The following is a 16,537-nucleotide window of genomic DNA, read 5'->3' as shown; positions in this document are numbered from 1 at the left end:
GAACAACATTATTGTGCAAGACTCTACAGAAATTTTCACGGAAGACTGATCTCACAGACACTGCTGTTTGTCTTCACAGCCCCATGTCTTCAAAGTACAGCAACAGGCCAAGACACCCAGAAATTCTTAGAGCTGACATAAGTTTTTGGGTCCATAAGACAGTTAGGTAAATGTAATGTAAAAATGTAATACTAAATGTCCCTCAGTTTTTCCTCATGGCAGTCTACAGCTAGTTATATTTTCTTATGTATTTTATTTCCATGCACTAAAACCTTATACTTCACAGGCTAACACAAAAGAGTCTGAAATAGCTACAACTCATGACATAATTTACACTGACTCCAAAAGACTGCAAAACAAGCATAGCAGAGATGCTGACCTATCTCCCAAACCAACGAAGCAAAAAACAATAAAAAGAAAATTCTGTTTATATTAAAAAAAAATCAAAGTAAATGGACAAAAAATAACAACATGAATTTGCCTTATGTGTTCAAACACAGATATACAAGTTGAACACAGTATCAAATCTGAGGCAGTCTATGATTTGTAAGGCATACAGCATATTCATTAAGCCCAAGTCAAGACGACTTAACTGTGAAACAGCTCTGACCTAATGGTGATACAACTGGCCTTCACAGAAGTATCTTAAGTATTACAACTTTACTGAATATTGAAATTATATGAAAATTACAACTTCATGATGGAAAGAGCTGCAGACTGTCATATGTAGCCTAACCTACTATGGATTTATTCTGTTTACAAGATAGAAAACTCTTAAGTGCTATACTGATTTCTAGGTTCATATTACCAGTTTATTTTCCATCACAAACTGGTCCTCTACATATCTACTTATTTAAACAATTCATTATATGTACGATTCATAAAAAAGTCCAGATGTGTTACCTGTGTTGTCTCTGAACTACAATAAACAAAGATGTCCAAACAAAAACAAACAAAGCTTATTTGCTTGAGTGGATGTGTATGTGTATATACTGCCAGTCTGCATTGCACATGGGGTTGAGATGTAATAATAAACTTTCTGAGGGCACTTTTCCAGTGTAAGATACATTTAATTCTGATTGCTATTGCTAAGAGGATTAAACAGATACTTCTTGTGAGCCAGACTGAAAATTGAAAACGTTTAACTAATCTCTGTATACTTTACCCTGTAATTGAATGGTTGAATTACCATGATTTAGGAACACTGAACAGCTACAGGTACTGCGGTGAGACTGTATGATTTATAAACAAAATCATGCAGGTTAGAAAAATAAAGTATTTATACAAATAGAAATAGCATTTTTCTTATTTCATCCTGTAGGCAATTATACTGGCATGTAATTAAACACTGGGGCATTTATGGAAAAAATGTGAAATACAAAGACTACAAGATTAACATCTATCAAAATATTTTTGGCACAATAAGTAATACAGTTTAGAGAAAAGTTTAAATTCTCCCTTATTCAGACAGTTTGAGGGCCATGCAACTATAGGTAGCAGTAAGCGCAAGCAATATGTTTCAACACCTAAAAGTACAGTTTAGGTTACTCTGTGTATATACGAACATGCCTCTTTTCAATGTTCATAGATATTTTTGCACTTCCAAGAAAGAAGACACACTGTTCAACCCTGTACAACAAACGGCTGGGAACAGGTACCGCCACTGAGTACCTTACTTGGTAACTTCGCTCTGTTCAGACATTGCAGAATGACCAAAGACAGTGTAAGAATCCAGAAAACGTTTCCTTCCCCCCTACCCACACAGGCACCCTTCTGGATCTATTGTCCAAAAGAACAACACTGGAAAAGCTGTTCTGAACTGTGAGAAGCTATTCAGCTCCAAGAAAGGTCTGCAGAGGGAATTGTGTTAGCCTTTGAGGCTAACAGTAAAGTTATCAATAGATACATGCCCATGTCCCAGAATATCACAGATTTTACTAATGTAATAAATCTATTCTCTTGATGTGCAAGCTTTTGAAAGGTTTAACAGTAAGTGAACCATACACATATATAACTGAGACCCATTTATGTAATGACATACATCACTTCATGCTGCGAAACTATTTTTTGCCACATCTGAGTACACTAACAATCATCACTGAAATTGTTTACATGCAAGTTTTAAGCTGAAAAATTGCTGGTTTAGTCAGAGCTCTCTTGACCTGAGAGTGTTCGTATTACCAGACACAATTTTTCTTACTGATACAGACATATTTAGCAGTTTAAATCATATATGAGAGCTTTGCAGAAGACATTGTATTTGAGGAGTTAGTGATGTTGAACAGCCATGTCTGCTCTACTGGGCTTGTATTTTATTAATGTAATCTATAATATATAATGTCCTTCGGAAAGACAAACTGTAGCGGATCAAAGAGTGGCATGTATTGATCCTGACCAAGAAACTGTTGCATATTTAGGAGTTAGTGACACACATAACACAACATAAGTAGGCACAGGTCTGTCCTGTGCTACACAAATTCCTTGGCTAAGGAATAAACTCAGTCAGTTCACTGTGACAGAGGAGCCTGCAGGCAGCTCCCACTTGGTACCAGTGATCGTGACACTTCAGTGGCCTTGTCTGTACCTCAAAGTGCAGCAAGAAGTTGTCCTGAGAAAATCCTTTAGGAAGAGCTGTTTTCCTGGGAGGAAATTATATAATTGCTCAAAGGTCCAAAAAAGGAAGAGCTTCTCCCCATGCACAGGATCTGCTCGGCAAAGCACACCACTGGAAAATCCACCTGGGCTCCGCTGTGTGCTACCTGAGCACAGAATCCCCAGCATCTGAAGGGGCGTAAGATTTACTATCTACATTCATCTTATTCTCTTCTATTAAGCAGTTATTAAGCCATCTGTATCTTTGAGCCTTTCTTAGTGAGATACAGAAAGAACCTGTATGAGCCTTCTTTTCCTGACCAACCCCCACTACCCACTTCAAGCCCCCAGTGGAGAACACACACCTAGGGGATCATCTGCACTCCCTTTCCAAGGTGTATCTGCAAAAACCTCATAAGCCACAAGGAAAGTTTCATCCAAAGACATTTTGGATGTGTTGATCCATTATACATTTGTACTGAATATTTATCTATCTATCTATCTGTGCGTGTGTGTGTCTCTGACTGTGTATATATAAACACATATACATATGGGGCTTTATGTATCAAGGTTCTCATAGTCTACACTTGTCTAGCAAATGTTTGATCTGCACCATTTTTACCTGCAGCCAAAACAAGGCCTTGAAAAGCTAAGGTAATAAATAGCTCCTGATTGTGTTCAGCAGGTTCCAAAGTTTTCTTACTTTCTCATCAACCTGGAAAACACCTTTTTCAACGTCCGGAAATCTGTAAATAATCTAAAAGTAATACTCAGCACTTCAGGTATGGTTTAAGTGTGAAAGTGACCTTCACTTCCAAATATTACAAAAAAAGGCATGGCTAAATATTTAAGTTCTAAGGTACTTCAAAGCTGAATTCCACCTACTAAGAAAAAAAACCCAAAACCACAAAGCAGCAAAAAACCTTACCTGTATGAGGTCTAAAATACCCAGCTCACTTTCTGAAGAATCCACACAGAAGACAAAGTACAAGGTGGCATAGTGTCGATAAATTAGTTTGTTATCAGATCCACCTATTAATCTAAACAGGAAAGAAAAAAGGAAAGCTGAGTTAGCATCTCAGGATAAGCTGGGCAAATCCTCACAGTTATTTCAGTTAACAGAAGTCCTATTGTTAAAGCCTGGACCATTCCCAAGTCCAGCTACATCACAACTACTTTTATTTTGTGATATAATTCCAAACAACAGTTACATTTACCACACAAACACAGCTATTTTTACCCATATGGATAACATAAATATAAGAACCTTTTTATTAAAATCAATTCATGCAGATCATAAACAGGTATTAAATGGACTTCCATTCCACACAAGCAGGCACTGTCCAGTGATTAATCTGCTTTACAGATTAACAGAGTGTATGCCTATGAATCTTTCCCTACCCTTCTCAGAGGAGCATCAATAGAAAAAGAAAACTATAATGGAGATTGGCATTTGGATTACAGAAAAAGCCTTAAACTGGGTTTATGATCGACTTAATAACCAAGAACATGTAACACTTGTGCTATAAAATGTTTCATAAGAAATAAGACTGTACTATAACCAATATTTAACGATGCAATGTTACAGCCACAGAAACAATTATGTTTTTATGGACTCACTAACTGTCAAGTCACTGAACAAGAAGAGGTCTTAAGAGGTATGTTCTTCCACTCTTCTGCTACAGCCTTCCCAAAAAAGGCACTTAAATAGGAGATCTACATCAGTTCACTGACATTTGTTTTGAGCTGTATGAGGCCTGGTCATATAGAAATGAAAACATTTTTTTAGGCTGAACCTACATGGCCATGAACATCATAATTACTCCTTAATTCTGTACCAGAAATGAATCACTGGTATCATAACTCATCCCTTTACTTTCTGTCTCTATCATAGGGAAAGAATACAAATAAATAAATAAAAATAAAATAAAAAGAGCAATAAATCTTACAGATCATTTTGCTTATGCATATTAATGCTTGGCAGGGAGTGGGAGTGGGGGCAATAAAGGGAAGGGAAACCCTTCATTCCTGAAGAGCAGAAACTATGTTTACTTATCAGAAAAAATATTACAAATAAATAGAGAAGTGGAAAGAAATGGCAATTAAAGTTTCCTCTTTTATGACTTATTTACCCAATTCTTTCATATACTTCAGTACACACAGTTCTACATACAAACTGTTGCAGCCTCTGGGTAAACTGCAAACTATAAAGTGATCCCTGTCCCCATAGAAAAAAAAAAAACAAACTGAAAAAATATACTGAAATTGTAACCCTAAAATTGAGCAGTAGGAGGAAAGCCAGATGTGTTCTGTCTCAGTTTATTTTTGTTGAGCAGCTATGATTTTTTTGAAAAGCTCCAAATGGCTTCTCTCACTTACAGAATTCAAGCCAGCATGTTTCCAACTTGAAATCATCTCCAAGAACCTAATGATAGAGTCACCATATCAATGACTGAATAGTTAGGAAAGAACAATTTCAATTTAAAATATAGTGATTAAAAAAAACTAGAATCATCTTGATCAAGAAAAAAGACATCATAGCTGACATGCTACAGCTAAGCATCCAACTGACTCCGCACACAGAAAATCTAGGCATCAGCTGACTAACTTTTAGTAACCATAATTTTCCATAACCAGAATATTTAACAGACTATGATAATGTCTGTCACGCACTGGAGATCATAAGCTTTCTCCACCAATTGTGACCCCTTTTCCTAGAAGGTGGCTTTTAAACTATTTACTCTTGATGATTAATAACTCAAAATAAAACACATCTTCATTTCAGAATTTCTTCACTTTGACTAAAGCAAATCCTACTTTCAAAAAACCACCTAGACGATTCAAGAAGGAATATTTAGTGTCTGTCTTCTAGAGACAGAACACATAAGTCTGGCTTTCCTCCTAGCTTGCTTTTCCTATATTAATTAAAAGTCTTGGTTGAAGTTGTACTAGTTAACACACAGAAAACCTATTTTTTTCTTCCTGGTTTATATAGCAAGCCCAAACACTGATAAAAAGGCTAAGGAACCCTACTATCAGAGGCTGTCCACTCAAATTTTAGGAGTTCAAGCCAAGTCGCCAGATCCAAAATATTTTCATTTTCTCAGTGGGTATGGCAAAGGCCAATGCCTCTTAAAATGAGACCAGAAATCTCTAGCTTGATTATAGGGAAACATCATCTATTTGTTCCTTCCCCATCTTTGTGTCTGAAACAATCATGGCACTAGATATAGCACTAGAAAAAGAGTATTTTTATTGCCTAACACATTTGGATACATATACCTATGCTTCAGTTACTAAAGAAGATGTACAGCTGGTGCATCAGTTTTTGTGTATTAAAAAATGTGACATGGCATTTACATTACAGCTGTAAAAAGTTATATTACAATCAGCAGTAATAATACTTGAAAGCCAGTAAGTATTGGGTATTTATTTCAAACTTGATACTTACAGTCCTCCTTCTAGAAAATTACAGACATTTTCATCACGTTTCGATACTAAATGGAAAGTTTCTCTGATAATTTGTTGCTGGGTATCTTCGCTCTAAGAAAAAAAACATACTTTGCTAAAAAGGGTTGACAAGGCACAGCACACGCGGCTAATAAACAGAACACAAAGTGTATCAGCAGCTTCAAACTATCTACCCCTGAAGGTTCAAATCTGCCAGTTAACAAGTTGCATATTGCTTTTGTCATTTCAACACCAAAAGCCATAGTTACAACTTGCAGAAGAATGTATTACTGAGAAACAACTGTGGAAAAGTGATTGTTTTTAAGAAACTTCCTTAAAAAATTCATCGAAAAGTAGTTTATTCAAGTAAAATGGAAGCCTTCTCAAGTATTCTGAATTTTTTGTATCTCAGTCTAAGCAGCTAGAGACATGCTTTGAAACTACTTTCACCCATAAACAGAAAGGAAAACAAAGTTTCCAAAGCTTGAAGGGCATGGGGAAGTGAAAAATTCCACAATACAAAACTCTTTCCAAAGTAGCTTAAAATACAAGGGCATCATGAAAAATAGGTTCTCCTAAGCCATGAACTTAACTGTCAACAAATCAGAAACATCACTCCTGAGTCTGAGTTGTTCTGACTCTTCAGAAAGTTATTTTTAACTTTGAAATTACAGCCACATGACTATATTTTGAAAGATAAAATGACGGTACATGTATCATCCTACTTAACTGCCATAAATTATTATTTTGCTACTCAACTGCAAAATATTATTAACTTAATATCATACAGTTTCCATTCTCATATATATCAGGTAAAAGAGTTAGACATATTTTATAAGTTTTGGTATCATGAAGTAAACAAATACTTCTTTCACAGATCTGACCAAATAAATCTGTCTAGAAAGCAGGAGACACTTCCACTTGTAAAAAAGTTGAGATTTGCCTCCAATACTGGTTCAATTAACACTAAAGAATGAACAAGTTTAAAAGAGCCACAAATAAATCTGTCTTATTGAAATCACACACAAAAACATAAACAAGACAATTGTACCTGTTTCTGTGCACCACAAAGCTTTAGGGAAATCATTTAATCCCATTTAATCCCATAATTTCTTAATTTCATTTGCTATTCACATTTTCAAAATTTCAAAGCATTCTGTTTATACAGACACGTTACCCTACTCTAAGCATTTAGAATTTGTTCAAAGCCCATTTATGAAAGTAATAGAGCAGAATGGTTTTACAAGAAAAATCTAGTATCCTCTGGCCATTTATTCCTCTCTTCCCCTGCTTCTTCTCCCTTCCTGGACTCCTGAGTACACAATAGTAACAAAAGACAGAAAGAGGCAATTGCATTCGAATGAAAATGAGAATGGAAATAATTTACATATTAATACAAGTTTACCTTTTAGTCTTTCATCTGTGAATTTAACTGTTAGCTGCACATTGGGGGAGGGGAGGAAGAAGAAAGAAAAGGGGAAAAAAAGAAACTTATTAAGTTACTGCAGCTCTGCAATTGAAGTTATCAAGAACAGAGCAGGGACACAAGAGAATGCTTATCTTTATGTGCAGGTGAGAATATTCCATTCTAATTTTTAAATTAGAAATGGAAAACTAAAGACATCTACTTGGCAACTCAGAAAAAAGAAAATAAGTTCACAAAGCTCTATTAAAATTTCCCAGTATTAGCTAAGAAGAAGGGATCAAATTCAGCCATTAATAGGAATGACCTGTATCAGTTCCTCTCCTTCAATTCAAAGCCTGTGTAAACTGAAGTGTGACAGTCATCATTTCTGCTCTGAGGTGCAGAAGTAAGATCCATCTGTTCCAAAAAACTGTGACTTCTGCAATAGCCAGAATTGCAAGAAAGTGGCCACAAATCCAAGTAAGTAATTGCACTACTGAAAAATAATAATTTGCTTATATAACTCTCAGAAGCACCAGTTGTTCTCTTGCGTTTCAATGATCAAGGTCAGACCATGCAGATTTTAGCCTATTTGCGGGGACATACAGAATGCTCAAAACACTACCTTAAAATCTCTTATCCTTGAACCAAATCTCTTTTCCTTGAACTAAATCAACAGTTTCCACATTGTTTCTCAGTTCCCTGAGGCTGCACTTTCTTTTTATTCAGACCAAGTGCTTTGTGCTGCATTTTCAGAGCTGCTCTGCTACTTACTTTCTCCCACGCAGAAGAATATTATTTTCTATTTTATCACATTTTCATGTCAACTGTATTATTACAGCACACTGAGTTTCCAAAGGAAAAGGTTCTGCCTCCTGAACCTGTGAGTCCCAATAAACACATCTCAGAGGTTCTGAGCCCTCTGCAACAGCACAGTCCTACAGCACATCAGGCTGAAAACACAGCCGCGTTCAGAACAGCAGCTCAGAGCCAGGTCTGCTGCCGGACTAAACTCCCTCCCTTCACCTTTAGAGCTACTGAAGGGCAATTCCCAGTGGGAACACCACAGGCTAGGGGAACAGCTTTCCTCGAAGCCTCGTTCAGCCGGTCTCAGCACCTCCACTTCCCCCTGGCGCTGCCCCGGGCCCAGCGCAGCCGGCAGGGCCGGGCCGGCCCAGGTGTCCCGGTGTGCGATCCCTCCCCGCCCCGCCCGGCCCGGCCCAGCCCGGCCCTGTCCGTACATAGCGCTGGTAGAACTTGGAGAGCCGCGGCTTGCCGTGGTTGTTGAAGATGAGGATGGCTTTGATCATGGTGGGGCGGCGGCGGCGGCGGGGGCCGGGCCTGCTGCGCAGTGCTGTGTCCCCCTCCCTTCCTATTCCTCCTTCTCCTCTCCTTCCTTCTTTTTTTCCTCCTCCTTCCTCTTCCTCTTCCCACGTCTCCGTGGGGGGTCGCGCGCACACCACGTGCCGAGCGGGGCGCGGCCGCTGCCGGCGGGACGGCTCGCGCCGCACGTGACGCGCCCGGTGTGCCCACGTGACGGGAAAGGCGGTGGCGTGTCGTCACTTCCCGCCGCCCGCGGAGGCGGAGCTGCGGCCCCATCATGGCGGAAGCGGAGGAGCAGCAGCAGCCGCAGCCTGCCGCGCCGCAAAGCGGCGGCCGCAGTGACGGCGGGGAGGAGGCCGCGGAGGGTGGAGCGGCGGCGGGGGCCGCCGAGCCGGGGCCGACCGCGGCCGGGTCGCCGGGCACCGAGGAGCCCGCGGGTGACGCAAAGAAGAAAAGTAATGGGGCGGAGGGGCTGCCGGCGGGGCGGGCGCGCGCGGTGACGAGTGGTCGCGCCAGCCAATAGGCGACGGGGGGGCGGGTGGAGCGGGCCAATGGGCGGTGTTGGGGGCGGGCCCTGGTCTGACGCCCCTTCCCCGCAGTTGACGTGCTGCTGAAGGCCGTGGGCGACACCCCCATCATGAAGACCAAGAAGTGGGCGGTGGAGCGGACCCGCACCATCCAGGGCCTCGTGGACTTCATCAAGAAGTTCCTCAAGCTGATGGCCTCCGAGCAGCTGGTACGGGCGGGCGCCGGGCGGGAGCTGTCATACCTTGCAGGGACACTGTTGGAATTCCAGGCTGCAGCTTCCAGCAGGAAGCTTTTGGGAGGCACACCAGGAGAACTATCCCAAGTGTAGCACTGAGGGGAGCTGTGGCAGTGCAGCTTGGGTGTGCTCAGCTTCTGACCTTTAGGCTTTTATCTCCATTTCTCCATGTCTGATACTGCCGGGCAGAGTTGTGTGGCCGCTGGGCAGTGCTGCGTCTCAGGGAGACATTTTCTGTGCACACTGCACCTGTGGAAGTTGGGTACACGGATGTGGTATTTGGGAAAAAGTCCAAAGTGTTGGGGATTGACCTTCTAAATATGAATGGATGTTTCCTTCAGAACTTACATCTCAAACAGTTTAGTTACTGTCATAGGACGATTTGTCTTTTCAAATGGGTAGCTGGGAAGTGCTCACAGTTAGGCAGCAGATTGCCAGTATTATTTATGGGTTGCCTCCCGTGGAACCCTTCACAAGCCCAAGTGACCTTGTGATAATGTTGGAAGAGCTGGAAATACAATTGCACAACTTTTGTTGTTTTACTCTTAACATTTATAAACTTCAAAGTTTTAATTTAAGATATGAGGTTAAAGCTAGATTCATTAAAGTAGCCAACTAAAGTGTAAGTTAAATCATTCTGTTCTTAGTCTGCAGAGTCTTATTTAAGTATATAGCCATAAAGGATTTCACTAGCCTTCTCTTTCACCTGGAAGTCTTGCTGGGTTTCCCTTTCCCAGGGCTTAGTATCTCAGAGAAAAGTGATAGTTCAGGAATTAACTGTTCATGGATATTCTCAACAATTTGATTCAGTAACTGTGATCTCATTTCTCAGGGGGAAAAAAAAAAAAAAAGGAGTACATAGCCTTCCTGTGTGGTTTCAGGAGCAAAGCCATAGGAATTTTATAGCGGTTATTTGGGAATATCGCATGAGGCCTCACTACCCGTTGCTACCTCGCACTGCAGAGGACCTTTCTGACACTGTGGAGTCACTACTATATGTGTAAATGCATTTGGAGTAGGAAGTGAGAAGGATGACCTGAAAAAAGAATAAAATAATTCTAATTGAACATATCTGGAATAGTGTGAATGGTTTGGATGCTTGAAATAGGAGTAAGAACTAAGCCAATGAGTTCACTTCGTGCTTCTGTATGGGAGGCTAATGGGTCAACTTGCCGGAAAAGGAAGTCAGCATGCTTACTTTGACTTGATCTGGTAGGCCAGACAGAGGTGACTCCTGGAAGTCACATTGCCCCTCCACGCTGAAGTGAAGATACTAATTGGTAGTGTTCTGGTGTGTGCTCTAAAGGTTGTAAAAGAATACAGAATGTTTCTTCTGTATTCCCTATGAGATGTATGTGAGATCTCCATCTCTTCTTTTTCGTTTTGTTGCAGTTCATATATGTAAACCAGTCTTTTGCTCCATCTCCAGACCAAGAAGTTGGGACCCTCTATGAGGTGACTTTCATCTTAAATAACCTTTCCAAATATGTTTAGCAGGATTTGTCTGTATACTTCTGGCACTTGAAATCTGATACTGCCCTTAGCAGTAATAGTTTGCATTTAATATAGTGTAGTTGATATTCACAGATCTGTATGAATGCAATCTAAAGAGATGTGGCTTCACACAGCCTCTGGAAATGCATTCTTTCACATGCAGTATGTTGTCATGCCTACTGTTATGATGGAGAGCTTTCTTACCAGTAACAATATTCCATGACACGTTTTACCTGATGGGAGGGGTTTTGCTTCATGTATATGCTAGCCCATGAATAAATGTAACAGCTCATGTTTTTGTGTTTTCTTGCAGTGTTTTGGAAGTGATGGCAAGCTAGTACTGCATTATTGCAAAACTCAGGCATGGGGATGAACAACAGGCAATAGAGTTGTTCAGATATTCTCTTCAAAAATGGAAAAAGGACTGTCTTAAACTCAACCTGTAAACAGATGGCAAGAAGGATTTTTGTGTTTATGCCTGTGCCTGTATGATGCAGGTGAATAGCATAAGCAAAGAGCTGCATTGGCTGTCTGATCATGTGGCTTCTTTCTGATGTTCATCTGAGGTGCAGAAAAAACACCTGCAATCTGTAGAGTAGAGCCAGCTCTCTTGCTGCTGACTTCTTAATTGCTATATCTGAAGGGAAACTATTTCAGTTGTCTGGAGGACTGACTGGATACCTCTGTCTGTATGCTGTACTGAAGATAAAAGTACCTTTTTTATTAAAAGTGATGTCTGTTGTACATATGGCCTGGGATTCAGTTTGCTTTTGACATGTGTGTCTGTTTTGTGCGTTCTGAATATGCATTATCTCATGTCATTTCAAGACAGTATTTTGATTTTTTTTTCTCATGATGTGTAGGTATTGGTATACAGTCTAACTATTTCACTCTGTGCCTTCATACTGCTGGTAGTGTCAGCACCTTATTTACGTGGCACAGGATAAGAATAGGCCTCAAAATACTTTCCTCCCACACAAATTGTGTAGTGATTTATTGAAGCCTGAATGCTTCAGCAGCTGTCAAGGTGTTTCTTCTGATACTGTTTAATGACTTGCATCTTTAGTTAAATGATGCAACTAGCTATTGCATCTTCAGTTCACGGACAAATAGACATGAGGTGCTAAAAACCTACTCTATATATTCTCATTTTGATTGGTGTAATTTTCGTGTTTCACCAGATGCATGGTCCACCAACGAAGCAGAATGTACTTTACATCCTTTTGCTAAGTCATGACAAAGAGGGGTGGTTTGGGGTTTGTGTCATCATGGAGAGGTCTTGGTACCTCTCAGTACTAAGGTACTGACCTTTGCTTTTGTTTGTTGGAGGGTTTGGGTATGAGAGATGGGGGTTTTGTGGGTTTATTTTAAATGTCTGTATTACAGTCTTTAATGTTTGTTTAAGCTGAACTAAATTAAATGTTAGTTGTTTTCTTGCATAATGTTCTTATGGTGGATGAGTTTTGGTCCCTGACGTAATCCAGTTCTTCAGCATGTACAGACAAAACAGCCTGTTCTAGTTTAAAGGGTGTTTTTACAGTAGTCTTGAACTGTTCACTGCTATATCATACATAACTGACTCTTATGTGGCTCTGCAACCTGTGTATTGGATTTTTTCCACCCTCAGAGGACTTGGAGAGAACTAATACTCAGCTTACCTTCCCGATGTTGCTGCAGTTTGCGTGCAGCATGCCATGTGTGCCACAGTTACACAGACACATGCCCTGAATCCTTGCTGTGTGAATACCTCAATATATTTTACCATGCTTTAAAGTGAAAAACCTGGATTCACTGGGTTAAGCTAACAAGGCAGAATTGGCTGTAAACTTAAAACTTCAAATAATCCATACTTTTGCTTGCTCATCACCTGGATCTCATGAATCTCCATCTATTTAAGAGAATTATTGCAGAGGTAAGCACTCTGATTCTGCCTTGTGGAGGAAATTGCCTACTCAGGTACTGTAAGGCCAGTACAACCTTGCCAGCCACTAGAGGGTACACAAGGACAAAGGTATTTGCATCGTTTTTCCTAGATTTTTTTGTTTCAATCTTTTTCGTAGCATGTCCACTTGCTGTCCTTACAAATATAAGTAGTCTGTTCTCCCATGTGACCATATGTTTACCTAAGATAAGCTACTAGTCTGGTTCTCTTTGAAGAATGTTCTATTGGTACCTTTCACCTCACTTGATCTTAACAAATGAAACTACTGATAAACTGCAAATGTACTCTTCAGAAGTGATGCAACAAGGTTGGTTTGTGTGTGTGTATTTGGTTGGTTGGTTTGTGTGTATCTAGGGAGGTTGTGTTTTGGTTTGGTTTTAAAATAATAAAAACACATTAAGATCTTGAAATGAAGACGAACTGTATGTCATTGTATCATGCCAGCTAAAGGTAGAACATTGTGATTTATGTTGAATCTATAGATAATTTTTATTCTCTGAAGTTGAATAAAAAAAAATCATTTACCAGAATTCCTTGAAATGTCATAGTCCAGTAATGTGAAAGCCACAGTAATGGTTTGGATTTCTTTTGTTCAGCACATGCATTTTTGGACCTGAATAACTTACTCATGAAGATTTGAATTATTCATTTATTTAAGATTTGTCTTGTTCCTCAAGTAATACTTATTTATTACTGTTTGCTCCAGCATTTTTTCTGCTCTTAATTTTTCTCCAATCCCAACTAATTATTTCTTTGCCCCTAGTTTACCAGTATACAGTGTCTAATCCAGCTCTTGCTTTCTGTTTCCTCAATGCTCTTAAGTGGCTGCCTTTATTCTGTTCTTTCTAATGACTGCCAGTTTCACTTCTGCTAATTTACCCCATCTAACTTCTGTACCTTCTTTACAGAGACAGTCCTGCTTTTTGCCACTTTTCTGTGTAGTTTTGTACCTTCTTTCATTGGGGAGGTAGTCAGTGCTTGTTTATCTCTGGTAGCTCTTTAAGGACCGTGGGCTCGCTCTGCCTGGACTTGGGGTGTGACTGTTTTAAGTGGCAGAAACTTTTCCTTGTTCATAATTTTAAATAACAGAATAGACTGCAAATATGTCAAGTAGATAATGTCTCGAGTGAACAAATAAGTGATTCCCAGTAAGTTGCTTGTAGAATTTGCAAAAGACAACAGTTGCAAAATATATGTTAAATCTCACCTTTTAAAAAGTGACACAGATGATCCTGAAATTCTTATATCTTTAAAAATAGTATTTCCAGTAAATTGGAAACATGAAAATCTAAAGTAGAACATGAACTGTATCTAGTATGAGCAAAAGTGGTGACTATCCTTTAAGTGATCTCAATTGCTAGAGTGGGAGAAAAATGATATCAAAGTAAGGGCTGACTCTCGGACAAGTCTGTGAGAGTTGTACAAGACAAAAAAAAGTGTAGATTTACTCAGTATTGTGTTCCACCCAAAGATGCTACAGCACTGAACTGCCAATATTTGTAATGTAGTTTAATTCACTTGATTTTCTGTAATTGAATTAACAGAAAGGGCAAATTGGGAATATTCAGTAAATAGATTAATTTTTAAAGACTGAGAAGTAAATAAAGTATTGTAGAAGAAAATTTTTATACTGTTTTTAGCAAAGACTTCACAACATCTTGATACTAAATAATAGTGTTATGCAAAATTCAGTTATCCTGTTTCAAGTTAATAATCACCAGGTTCATAGAATCATAGAATAGATTGGGTTGGAAAAGACCTCCGAGATCATCAAGTCCAACCCCTGATCCAACTCCAGTTACTATATCATGGCACTAAGGGCCACGTCCAATCTCTTTTTAAAAACCTTCAGGGATGGTGAATCCACCACCTCTCTGGGTAGGCCGTTCCAATGCCTGATAACCCTCTCTGTAGGGTTCAAAGGGTTCAAACCCTTTAAACTGGGAGGCATTATTTATGTGTACTATTGTAATGGTTTAGAGACTAGCATTAATTATAAAATTGTAATTTGTAGCTTGAACTAAAAAGCACATGGAAAATGTGAAGGAGCCAAATGAAACTAAAGTTACCTCAGGAATGAAATGATAAAATACATATGTCACCTATGTACATACTGAGCAAATGTCATCTTTCAAGTCTCCAAAAACTACTGCTAAGACTTTAACAGAGGATATGTCTGTGTTAATTAACCCCACAACATAATCTTGAATGTACTGATCTACAGTAAATTCAAGGTTGTGGGTTGGAAATTCACACATCCATTCTTCAAAACTCCTTCTCAACTCCAAAGTGGCTTCTGTTAACCCATTCTTGCTGTTCATGCTCATTTTGCAGATCAAATTCTGCCATTTTTTGCACAAGTTTTTGGCTTATGTTGTTCTTGACCACCCTGAAGTCAGAGTTACTGTTCAGGGATGTTGTACAAAGATTTTTCAAGGCATTATCATACTACATTTTCATCCTGGAGATGAGAGAAAAAAAGGTGCAAAAATGCCTTGATTTCATGATGATTATGACTATTATGAGCTTGTATAAAATGCAACATGCATTAAAAGATAAGAAGTGTTTTCAGCGTAGTTTTATATTGGATCATCAAGAGAAGAAAAACACTTGACAAGAAAACATGTAAAATGTGTTTCTTATTTGCAGAGACCATGCTTCAGCTTTGCTAGCACTATATTTAATGTTCCAAGGCTAAACATTGTAAAAATTTACATATTTTTCTTGTCCCTGCTTTGCTCTTGCTTCAATAGCCGTAATGCCATGAGATGTCAGGTGCATCTCACTGTATTTTAGTCAGAAGTCTTTTGAAGCTAAAATATCTAGAGACAAAAACTCATCCTAAAATGGAAGGTTAAGAAAGGTGGAATGAATCAGCTATTGACTAAGGAGAGACCAAAATAAGTATGTTAAAGGCTTAATGTCAAGCCTGTCAAACTACATCCATGTCACTAGACTTGGTAGTGCCAGATTTTCTGGGTCACTGTGACTCAGTCATCTGTACAGTTAGTTGTTAGAACAGTTGCTGGCACAGATTTTGGCCTGTGCACAGTTCAAGAGTTGGCAAGGTACCACTTCTGGTGGGCACTTTGGACGTGATCAGCCTGCTGTGGAGCTTAAAAGGTAAATAATGGGGATGTGAACTGTCCTTTGCAAGCTGGCCTCTGTGCCAGGGATGAGTCCTTGGGGTACTTGTTGCTAGGTACACAGTGCTGATTTCAGATGGGATTTGATCCCTGCTATAGACATTGAGAAAAATTAAACTTTGGGAAGAAAAACAACTGTCACTCTTAAAACTTCAAGAGCAATCTAGGAACTTTTTTTGAATGGTTCTCCAGTTTTCTTCCATGCAGCTGTCTCTAAATGCCTACCAATAGCTACATTCAGCAGTGTTTTTTGTTAAGGATGCAGATTATAGCTGGTGATGAAGTACTGCCTGTACATCTCAATTCACTCATACTTTTCTTTATTAAAAGTGGATGATGAACATTATTTAATAAAATTTTTAAAAAAAGTGCAAGAGTCTTAGTCACCTTGCTTTGTATCATCCTATGGAATAATTCCACAT

At 39.3% G+C, this 16,537-nt stretch overlaps 2 protein-coding genes across 3 annotated transcripts in view; one reads left to right on the top strand and one right to left on the bottom strand.

Annotated features, from left to right (window-relative positions):
- The window catches only part of AP3S1 (adaptor related protein complex 3 subunit sigma 1), a 31,136-nt gene extending 22,158 nt beyond the window's left edge, over window positions 1-8,978 (bottom strand). The window contains exons 1-3 of one of the 2 annotated variants that reach the window (XM_027752145.2): window positions 8,689-8,978; window positions 6,044-6,135; window positions 3,521-3,632 (exon numbers count right to left, since the gene is read on the bottom strand). In XM_027752145.2, coding sequence (XP_027607946.1) covers window positions 3,521-3,632; window positions 6,044-6,135; window positions 8,689-8,757 — 273 coding nt within the window. In that variant the 5' untranslated portion in view covers window positions 8,758-8,978. The remainder of the gene's footprint in view (window positions 1-3,520; window positions 3,633-6,043; window positions 6,136-8,688) is intronic. The other variant, XM_027752140.2, reaches the window with a different exon arrangement.
- A 25-nt stretch (window positions 8,979-9,003) lies between these two features.
- ATG12 (autophagy related 12) lies at window positions 9,004-13,499 on the top strand. The gene is made up of 4 exons (XM_027752147.2): window positions 9,004-9,225; window positions 9,370-9,506; window positions 10,926-10,988; window positions 11,341-13,499. Exons 1-4 carry the CDS (start codon window positions 9,048-9,050, stop codon window positions 11,398-11,400), a joined length of 438 nt encoding a protein of 145 aa, XP_027607948.1. The 5' UTR covers window positions 9,004-9,047; the 3' UTR covers window positions 11,401-13,499.
- The last annotated feature ends 3,038 nt before the right edge of the window (window positions 13,500-16,537 follow it).

Source organism: Pipra filicauda, unplaced genomic scaffold, assembly GCF_003945595.2.
Source record: "Pipra filicauda isolate LSUMZ 115617 unplaced genomic scaffold, ASM394559v2 scaffold37_size4185640_pilon, whole genome shotgun sequence".
Lineage (NCBI taxonomy): Eukaryota > Metazoa > Chordata > Aves > Passeriformes > Pipridae > Pipra > Pipra filicauda.
The sequence above is the reverse complement of the archived record's forward strand: the minus strand, read 5'-3'. Positions and strand labels throughout refer to the sequence as shown.

Bases quoted from the DNA above. Each gene is read 5' to 3' on its own strand.
- ATG12 (XM_027752147.2), top strand. From the start codon at position 9,048: ATGGCGGAAGCGGAGGAGCAGCAGCAGCCGCAGCCTGCCGCGCCGCAA. The intron at 9,507-10,925 runs GTACGGGCGGGC...GTTTTGTTGCAG, and splicing joins TGATGGCCTCCGAGCAGCTG to TTCATATATGTAAACCAGTC. The intron at 10,989-11,340 runs GTGACTTTCATC...GTTTTCTTGCAG, and splicing joins AAGTTGGGACCCTCTATGAG to TGTTTTGGAAGTGATGGCAA.